The following is a 10,866-nucleotide window of genomic DNA, read 5'->3' on the forward strand; positions in this document are numbered from 1 at the left end:
AACCTTTACATACAAGGTTCATAGATACTTTTAATTTTCTTCTCATCAAATTCAGCAAGTTGCCAATAGCCTTTGGTTTTCCAGGCTGTAAAGGTTATTTCCCACACTTTTATAACACTGGGCTAATCAGAATCACAAGGGCCCCATGCCTCCGCCAGACAACTATGGGGTTGAGTTTATGATGCCCAAGGAGCTAGAGTGTTTTCTACAGTGGTCCACCGAAAACCGTGAAAAGACGTTGTATTTTCAAACTGAGTTGAAAAGTTACTATCAGACAGATATAATGATCTTGAGAAAAGCTCTCAATCTCTTCAGAGATGATGTTGTAGAGATGACAAAACAAGAAAACCTTTCTGAAACCCTATACCGCAAAGATGACAGAATCTATAGAGCACATCGACCCTTTTCAGCATGTAACACTGGCTTCCATGTGTATGTCTATCTATAAGCACATGTTTCTACAACCTGAAAGCATAGCTCTAGTGCTTCCCTCCTTCTATATTCAAGACCCCCAATTCAATGACTCATGTACGTCTCTGAAAAGAAAGACATCCTCATCCACCACGCTTTGTAGGGTGGTAAATATCATGTGGGTCCGTATTTCCTAGATGGGTATGCTGTAATTAACAGTGTGCCAACGGCCTTTGAATACAACTATTGCTTTTACCATGGTTGTCCGAGCTGCTACAAAACCCTCGAGTTTAATAAGCTGATGGGCACAGCGCAATATTTTGAAAACTGCTGTTTTGTTGTGAGAACCCTCTGGGAGCACGAGTGGCTCGATATGTTTACATCAGATGCAAAACTCTGCTCCTTCATTAAGGGCAAAGAGTTACCCGAACCTTTGGAACCCTGCAATGCCTTTTTTTGGGGGGCATACAAATGCTATACTACTGTACATGGCTGCTAGAGAGGCTGAAAAAATACATTACTGCGATTTCACAAACCTGCATCCATTTGTCTACAAGATTATGTTATACCCCTTAGGGCACGCCTTTATCATACATAGGGACTTTAAATCCCTTGATGAATACTTTGGATTGGTTAACTGTCAAGTCTACCCACCCAGGAGGCTTTACTTCCCCGTACTACCATACAGAGTCAATGGCAAGCTAATGTTCCCCCAATGTCAAACGTGTGCTGAAAGCAAAAGGTGATCACTGGGACATGGTGTACCACTGAGATGCAGGCAGCCTTGGAGAAAGGTTACAAACTTGGAAAAATACACAAAGTTTGGCACTTTGAACTGACTGCAACACAGCTCTTTTCTGTGTATATTAACTTATTTCTCATCCATAAGCAGGAGGCCTTGGAGTTTCTAGAATGGTGTATGAATAAGACCTTAAAGCAGAAGTATATAGATGATTACTACACTCAAGAGGGTATATGCTTGAGACCCGAGTACATAGACGTCAACCCTGCCAGACAACAGTTGGCTAAACTCTGCCTACATTCCTTATGGGGAAAATTCACCTAGCGTACAAACTTGTTAAACACCACCACAGATCCTGACAAACTGTTTAAATATCTTTTTGGGGCATCTTATGAGGTGTCCTCTGTGAGTTTATCGACAATGAAACCACTGCTCTGTGTTGGAAATACACAAAAGAGTACCCCACAACTTGTAACAACATAAACATGTCTATCGTCTGTTTTATAACCGCTCATGCCCGTTTGGAGCTTCACAAGGTGTTGGATAATGAATGCTGTTTTTGTGAGCAAACTACAGGGTGAATATCCTCAGCTTGGTGATTATTTAGGTGATTTGACTAGTGAGCTAGGGAACGACGAGTACATCATTGAATTTACCTCAGCTGGTCCAATTCCTACAGTTATCGTACATTGGTAAACGCAGTATGAAAGTCAAAGGCATCACTCTAAATGCTAACAATACATTCAAAACCAATTTTGACAGTCTAAAGGATCTGGTGAACGAATATTCTGCCTCAACCGACTGGGAAAATAATAAAAATGATTGTTGTAAAACAACCTAGCATTGTCCGTCCCAAAAAACGCTGGAAAATTACAACCATGCCTTTGAATAAAACCTTGTGCTCCATATTCACACCATTGCAATCTAAGCATACGTTACATCATGTAGAACCTATTTTACAAGGTTAAGAGCAGTCGGTGTATAGCTCTCGACGCCTCATACCTGGTTTTATTTTAAAAAATCCCTGTGACAAACACCGGATATTCATTATAGCTAAACAGATGTACCCCAGGAAACGCACAGTTTTTCTTGGAAGCCTTTAACAATGCTACAGAGAAACCCCACGGTTATTTACTGGTAGATTTAATACCCAATACTCTGGAAGACTACAGGCTTTGGTGGTTATTTTCCTACCTGATCTCCTTGTCGCTAACATGCTTGAAACCTAGTGTAAATCCTATAAAAAGAATAGTTAAAGCGACTCCAGGAACATTTACACTCTAGACCTTATAATACAAGGTATTGACCATTTCTTGGAGTATACTGTACACTGAAATGTAGCCCTCCAAAAAATGCTTGTCACTGCCAGCCCCCAGCAAAGAAAAGCCATCCTGTGTGTGGCTTTGAACAATTTAGTGGATGCCATTTCAGAGATCACTCTAAACACCCTAAAAGGTCATGTCCCAATATCATAGCACCAGTTCCGTGTTTTGAAAAAGAAGCACCACCTTATCAAGAAACTCAGTAATACACTGGTAAAGTAGTCTGGAGGTTTTATAGGTTCTTTGTTGCCCATAGCTTTACCCCTAATCACCAGCCTCCTAAGCAGTACCTGATGAAGAATGCCCAAAAGGTGTACTTGGTGCAACAGCAGCAGCTTGAACAGTTGGGGTCATCTACCGGAGATGCCTGGGATATACGGAAAATGAGATGCACGGCCTGAATGCCGAGATTCAAGACATTTTGAACCATACTGATTTAAAATCTTATGAGAAAGCTGGTCTTTACTCGATCACTCTTCAAAACATTTTAAAATAGTACAGGCAATAGAATGCTGAGAAAAGTAGGTTGACTTTATATGCCCCTGACTTTGAACATCCTTCACAACCCCCTTCAATGCCTCAAGAACCAACACCATCCTCAGGCAATTTTGTTGAAGAACTTTTAGAAATATAAGTCTAAGGTACAGCGGACCCACGCAAATGTTGCTAAGTAATATGGAAGCTTCCAAAGACCTGGTCTCGTGGAATGAGAAAGGAGAATTCCTCTACAAATGCCAGCCAGTTGTAGCCTCTCAGATGTACGACCTGGTCAAATGTCTTAGCACCCCAAAACATTATCGCTCCAGAAAGTGCCTTGAGGTTTGGAACCTCTTTTTTCCCAATCTGTCCCCTTCTTGAAGCACCATAGATCTTCTTTTGGAACCTTAAAAAAAATACATTGTCCAAAATTAACACCATTGCCACAGCTTTTTTAACATATTTGAATGTAGGTCTTATATAAAAGACATGTTTGTGGAAAACACTGTAATCTTGTCTTTATCTAAAAACAGGGCTGCAGTGAGTTCCTTCCTTGTAGTGCAGATCTGTGTTAAAGACAAGAGTGAGGGGTCTTTCAGACACTATTTCTTGAGGCAGAAAGTTGCTTGGAAAAACACCTAAAAAATGTATCTTGGCGTATTAAGGGCCGCTTAAGAAATCCTGAATCTGAAAAGTGTTTGTTTTACAATATTTTCAAGATATTCAAACAAAATATTTTGAGCGTGATTAATCTTAATGACATTGCCAAATACAGAGAATACAACAATTTTTTCATTCGCAGCCAGGCGTTGTCTAAAACGTATTTGAGGTTTTAGATTTCCATTTTTTATCAAGCTATAGTGGTGGCCCTCTTCCTTGTCAGGAGTCATATCAATAGCGAACAGCGTGTAGCTCGACATATATCCTTCTCGTGACTCAATGACTCCAGAGTCACACAGGTGCCTCCTAGCTATCGAAACCAAGCCCAGGTACTCCCTAAAAAAATTAGCGTCTCCAAAAATGGGTGTGCATGGTTTTTCAGGAATCACAGCCCCCCCTTGAAAAAGTGCCATGTAGTTGATGTTGTAATGTTTGAAATTGAAAGGGTTTGAGGTATAGAGACTGCTAAAACCTGTATTATCGGCAAAACCTATGGTAATAAGTTTCGGCAGTTGCCTGAAAAATAAACTTGGCTGTTGGGTTAATCTGGTGCTGGGTGGGATGATGAATGTCTTCAGAGCTACTTTCCCAATGGCGTACTTGGCGGTCAACAGCTGTAAAGCTTTGGTGTGAGCCAGCCTGACGTTTGGGGGCACGTTCACTGTCTTTACAAACAAACTAGCAGACAGTATTACCAGTTTATACTGTTCCGCATCCCTGTTAATGAGACAGAAAGAGTCCTTGTTGTGGTTAAGCTTGACTTTAAGATCAATACCGTTGATGAGTAGTTCATCTTTAAAGAAAAGGTCTGAATGTATAGGCAAGAGGAGGTTAAACTCTCTACTGCTGGTGGCAAAGCTCGCTCTTTTTACAAAACTTTTAATGTTGCCATCCAGCTCCTTGTCTTCAAAATGGGCTAAAGTGTCCTTGAAGAAGAGTCCTGCTGAAAGCTGTGTGTCCAGTGCATTGCTACTGTAATTTAGAATACTCTCAATATAGGCTCTGTAGGTATACATGCTATCACTTTGTGTGATGAGTCGGTCGCCGAGAGTGATGTCCACCTGATTAAACATGGTTGCGATTGGGTAAGCAATCCTCACCACTTTAGCGGTGGCCAGTATGTTGGTACTATCCACTTTTGTGATTTTTCAGACAAGATGCAGCAGAGTATTGCTGCGATCCAGATACATATCCATGGACCCTGGCACAAAAACTCTATTGTCATCAAAGGTATCAAAGTGGCTAGAGGTGATACTTCCATGAAAAAAGTGCTTTGAATGCTGTTCTGATTGGGCTTTAGAGAAAACAAATCTCACTCCGATTAGGCACATTCTCCTAATGTGCAGTGCACTAAGGCATTGGTTTCAGATTATTGTGTTTAAAAAAATGTTTAAGTTAGCGGGAGTTCTCTGGTTCCTCAAGGCTCTCTTCTGTCTTATGGATGTTCTTTTGTGAGGACTTTTTGAAGAGCGTCTCCTTTTTTTTTAGGGCATCATCGGCCCCCTATGCCTTGAAGCCCTCAACTTCCTTTTAATAATTGTGCTTGGTCTGTACATGATTTCTGCTCCTTCTTGGAGTTGTTTGTTCATACGTTTGGTGACAGCAGAAGTCACAGATCCCACCACATCCTGGGCAATGTTTGAGGCCGCCACGTTAACGTGGGGTTTTGCAATTTCATAGCTTCTTCTCAAAAAGGCATAGCTCTTCTAAACAAACTACAGAAGAAACCTCCCAGCCCCGCCCGATACATAACAGGGGGCCTTTGAAAGAATATTGACTCTCCATATCTGGCCTGGTGTCTGTAATAGTCCCTGTACAGAGTGGGGTCGCCATATGTTTTCATTATCACCATGATGACATCTTAATATGCGCTGTCGTGACACAGCCTCAAATGAACCTTAACAACCATTTTCCAGTATTTAAAGGACACCGTCTCAGACTGGTCATAATCGACATAGTGTTGAAATGTTTTTCAGAAATTGCTACACAATCTGGTTTGATATATTGAATTTTATCCACAGTGTTATTTTCCCCCTTCTTTTGCACCCATTGAACAATGGTGAAGAACTATCTCCGACTCTCTGCGACTTTACAATATTGCTATACACATAGAGTGTGTAGACCCCACATTGATACCGGGCATTAGGGATACGGTTGTAAAGGGCTTTTAATATGTTGTACCGTGCCTAAAACACTTCTTCATTTACAAGTACAGCTGAACTTTGTATCGCGATTTGGAGCTTAAAGAAACAGCTTCCTTCTAACATTATCTAATACCAGCTTAATATTCAAATAAGTTTCAATGCTGGCTATGGATTTGTTGATCACCTCAACCACCGGTGGGATGCTTAGGTAATAGCCATGAGGAAAGCCAGAGTGGATGATCACTGGGTCCTGTTCATGCTTGATTGGCCTCCAGCTTAGTAAATGTATTCCAGGTTCTCAGGGTATTGGATTTCAGCTAGGGCTACCTTTAAGCCGTTCTTTTAGGTCCATAGGTTTATCGAGTTTCATGGTATGATTAGAAATTTCCAGGGTGCTTGGAGAAGTTTGGAGCAACTTTGGAAAATATCTTCATAAGGTGATTGACCCGTCAAAGAGAATCAAGTCGCAGATTTGGCCTGAATTTCAGTTTGTCCTGCTGATGCTCTGGACCTTTTCCCCATCAACAAGACTTTATGGCACTGAGCCAAGCAGTCGACGTAGAATCGAATCATGACCTAATGAGGAGCTTTGCTTGACGACAAGAGAGAAAGCTCCCAAAAAATGACTAAGGTGGTCATTACAACCCTGGCGGTTGGTGTTAAAGAGGCGGTAAGACCGCCAACAGGCCAGCGGAAAAAAAATGGAATTACAACCGTGGCGGAAACCGCCAACAAATACAGCCACTTTAACACTCTGACCGCCACGGCAGTACAAACAAACAGCTTGGCGGTCACCGCCAACAGACAGGCGGAGGACAATTTACCACCCACAGTATTACAACCTACAAATCCGCCACCTTTTCCGGGGCGGATTCACCGTGAACAAAAATACGGCGGAAACAGGACTTCGAAGGGAAAACGCTCACCTCTACACACCCTACAAGGAATCAGGACGCCATGGAACCCGAGCTCCAGATCCTGCCAGCCCTTATCTTCTTGCTCCTCTGCCAGGAGCACGAACGCCGGCGGCGAAGACCACGGTGAGTACTGCACCTACGACACAGGGGAGGGGGAAGGGAAAAAACAGGGAAACACAAACACAATACGCAACACCCCCACCCCCACCCTCACCCTCACCCACGACAACACACACACTAATACAGCATGACACATTATAGTTACACCCGCAATCCCCCCGGAAGAATGCAAAGACCAAAGAAAATGAGTGTAACCATTGTAATATATTAAAATCCAGTACGCAAAAATATATATATACACTATAAACAAAATATACACCAAGAATAGTAGTCCAGGTAGTGCTCCACTGAAGTCCGTGAAACACTGGGCCCACACAGTATGGGCGAGGCCCACACTCAATCCCAGAACATGACGGAGAGAACACTGCAGGGGCATCAGATAGCAATAAAACAGGCACCTCAGGGGGAAGGGAAAGGGGGGCACCTCAGCCGGTTAAGTGCACTATGCCAAATCCACGAGGGGGCCACATGCCCACTGATCCATCCTGGGAGTGCAAAGCCACAGTCTCTCAAGTCTCTACAGTGGGTGGGTTGCCCACTGTTCCATCCTGGGGATTGCAAAGCCACAGTCTCTCAAGTCTCTACAGTGGGTGGTTTGCCCACTGTTCCATCCTGAGGAGTGCAAAGCCACAGTCTCTCAAGTCTCTACAGTGGGTGGTTTGCCCACTGTTCCAGCCTGGGGAGTGCAAAGCCACAGTCTCTCAAGTCTCTACAGTGGGTGGGTTGCCCACTGTTCAATCCTGGGGAGTGCAAAGCCACAGTCTCTCAAGTGGATGCCTTTCTCCACTGGTTCTGGAGGGGGCTTTGTGCCCAGAGTGCTTCATCCTGCCAAGGACAGAGGTAGTGGATGTAAATCTCCACTGGTTCTGGAGGGGGCTTTGTGCCTAGAGTGCTTCATCCTGCCAAGGACAGAGGTAGTGGATGCCTTTCTCCTCTAGTTCAGAAGGGGGGTACTTTGTGCCCAGAGTGCTTCATCCTGCCAAGGACTGAGGTAGTGGATGTCTTTCTCCACTGGTTCTAGAGGGGGATTTGTGCCCAGAGTGCTTCATCCTGCCAAGGACTGCGTAGTGGATGCCTTTCTCCATGGGTTCTGGAGGGGGCTTTGTGCCCAGAGTGCTTCATCCTGCCAAGGACAGAGGTAGTGTATGTGATACTCCAGGGGTTCTGGAAGTGGCTTTGTGCCCAGAGTGCTTCATCCTGCTCGTGACGGACTCAGTAGCGTCAGTGTCCTTGGCGCTCATGGGCCAGCGGTGCTTGTTGCGGCGGTGCCCTGTTCAGCGGTGCTTGTGGCGGCGGTGCCCTGTTCAGCGGTGCTTGTGGTGGCGGTGTCCTCTTCAGCGGTGCTTGTGGCGGCAGGGTCCTTTGCAGTGACTCAGCTGCTGGCGGTCCTGTCTGGCCCAGCGGGGCTGGTGCTGGCGGTCCTGTCTGGCCCAGCGGGGCTGGTGCTGGCGGTCCTGTCTGGTCCAGTGGGGCTGGTGCTGGCGGTCCTGTCTGGCCCAGCGGGGCTGGTGCTGGCGGAGGCCTCCTGGGCAGCTGGGCTGGTGGCCTCCTGGGCAGCAGGGCTGGTGGTGGTCGCCTCCTGGGCAACGGGGATGATGGTGGTCGCCTCCTGGGCAGCTGGGCTGGTGCTGGCAGTGGCCTCTTGGCCAGCAGGGCTGATGGCGGTGGCCTCCTGGGCAGTGGGGATGCTGGTGGTTGCCTCCTGGGCAGCTGGGCTGGTGCTGGCCTCTTAAGCAGCAGGGCTGGTGGCGGTGGCCTCCTGGGCAGCGGGGATGATGGCGGTCTTCTCCGCCGTGCTGCTCTTCCCAGACTTGCTGATTTACTTGTGGCCCTTCCCTACCTTGGAAGGTGTTGCAGCTGACTCCACACTCCCACCTCTACCCCTGGGAGCAGCTTTGGTGGCTGTAGTCTTCCCCCTCTCCCACCGGGCACTGGCCAACTTTTGATGCTTAACAGGTGGGGGACTGTCTGTGCTGTGGCTCCGTGCCACAATGGCTGCCCTGGTGGCCAGTGCACTCCAGATTCCGGTGACTACAGGCACCACTGGTCCCGGAGATGTTGTGGCTGAGGTGCTACGTTGGGACCTGGAGAGTCGGGCCCTAGCAGACGGATGGGGTGGAGGAGGTGAGGGAAAGAGGTCAAGGTTGGATAGGAAAAGTTTTTTGGGAACACTGGGACGGGTAGCTGGAGGGGGTTTCGGAGTGGAGGAAGAGGTTGTGGGTGTAGGAGGTGTTCGTTTGGTGACTTTGGGTGAAGGTGCATGCGCAGGAGGCTGTCGTGAGGTGGATGGCTGTTCGGTGGGTGTGTGCCTGCATTTGTGTATCTTGGGAGGTGGCGTCACAGACACACTGGGAGAGGACACAGGGGAAGTGTGAATGGCAGTGGGGGTGGTGACTGCACATGAGCGGGGTGTGGTGGTGGGTGTGCTGGTGATGGAAGTAGTGGCTGTAGATGTCGTGCATGCAGGTGTGACTGTAGACAAGACTGGGAGGGAGGAGGGAGACGAGGAGGAGGGGGACACAGTGGAGGCAGTGGATGTTGGTGTCTCTGCATGTGTGGGGTGCTTGTGTGAGTGCCTGTGGGATGTGTGGTGCTTATGTTTGCCAGAGCTTCCCTTGTGTGTTGAGGTGTGTGCATGCTGGTCTGAAGGTGTGCTTGGGATAGGCTGAGGTACAGGGGATTGGGTCTGGGTGGAGGAAGTTGGAGGGGGGAGGCTAGAGACAGGGACAATGGCTGCCATCAGTGCTGAGGCCAGAGTCTGAAAAGCTCGCTGAAGGGCCACCTGACCAGAATGAATGCCCTCCAGGAATGCATTTGTTTGTTGCAACTGCCTTTCTACACCCTGGATGGCATTCAAAATGGAAGACTGACCAACAGTGAGGGACCTGAGGAGGTCAATGACCTCCTCACTGAGGGCAGCAGGGGTGACTGGGGCAGGGGCTGAGGTGCCTGGGGCGAAGGTGATGCCCACCCTCCTGGGTGAGCGGGAACGGGGCAAAGGCTGAGGGGCTGCTGGGAGGGCGGTGCTGGTAGCGGGGATGGCGGCTGTACCTGTAGATGCGGGGCACAGATGTTGCCGCCACAACAATTGAGCTCCCATCAGAGGACGAGTCCGTATCACTGGTGTCAGCTCCTGTCCCCGCCGTGGAGCTCCCCTCCGTCCCACTGGTGAACTCCGAGTCCGTTGTCTCGCCCTCCAGGGCCATGTGGGATGCAGCTCCCTTCTGCTCCGGTGCCACTGCTCCTCCGCCTGATGATGCTAATGCACACAAGAAAAGGGACACCACAAAAAGTGAGGGTACGACAGAAGAAAGACATGTTGAGTGCATGCATTACCGCTACCGTTGGCAGACACGCCACGCAATTGGGCTCCACTGTTCAATCCCTGGGACATGGCCTACAAGGCTATGGACAACATCTGCACACATGGATGACACAGAAGCCTGACTAGGTTAGATGGCACTGTACACAGGTGGGGTGGGGTGCCACAGGGTCTGCCAGAACAAGAGGACCTAACTAGCACACTTGCCCTGGCCTAGGGAAACCCACAGCCCACCTGCCCCACCCAGACACCTCCGCTGAGCGCAAAATCAGCAGAATGAGAGCGTACTCACCCTCTTGTGGCTGCTGTGATGCCCTCAAGTGCCCATCCAGTTCTGGGTACGCCACCACCAGGATTCTGAACATCAGGGGGGTCATGGTGCGACGGGCTCCCCTCCCACGTTGGGAGGCCATCCCCAGCTGGGCCTCTGCCGTCTTCTTGCTCCAGCGGCCAATGTCCTCCCATCTCTTACGGCAGTGGGTGCTCCGTCTGTGGTAGACCCCCAGGGTCCGGACGTCCTTGGCGATGGCACACCAAATATCTTTTTTCTGGTGGGCGCTGACCTACATGAATTGTACAGGGGGAAAAGAAAAGTTATTACCAAATGCACCGTCACAGTCATTGGCCCCCATCCCTACCCTTGCCATGTGGCACATGCACTCACCGTCGTTTCATGTACGCCTCAATCCCCCCCATCTTTCATAGCCCATACAGCATGCTCTCAGTGTACTTACCCGTAGAGTAGCGTGTA

The 10,866-nt window shown here is 48.0% G+C and overlaps 1 protein-coding gene across 1 annotated transcript; it reads right to left on the reverse strand.

The window, feature by feature from the left end:
- Positions 1–3,623: 3,623 nt before the first annotated feature.
- Positions 3,624–4,685, reverse strand: LOC138249512 (uncharacterized protein F54H12.2-like). Its single transcript, XM_069203468.1, has one exon. The coding sequence runs from the start codon at positions 4,683–4,685 to the stop codon at positions 3,624–3,626; it is 1,062 nt and encodes a 353-aa protein (XP_069059569.1).
- Between the last annotated feature and the right edge of the window lie 6,181 nt (positions 4,686–10,866).

The sequence above is a fragment of the Pleurodeles waltl genome, chromosome 8 (assembly GCF_031143425.1).
Source record: "Pleurodeles waltl isolate 20211129_DDA chromosome 8, aPleWal1.hap1.20221129, whole genome shotgun sequence".
NCBI classification, from domain to species: Eukaryota; Metazoa; Chordata; class Amphibia; order Caudata; family Salamandridae; genus Pleurodeles; species Pleurodeles waltl.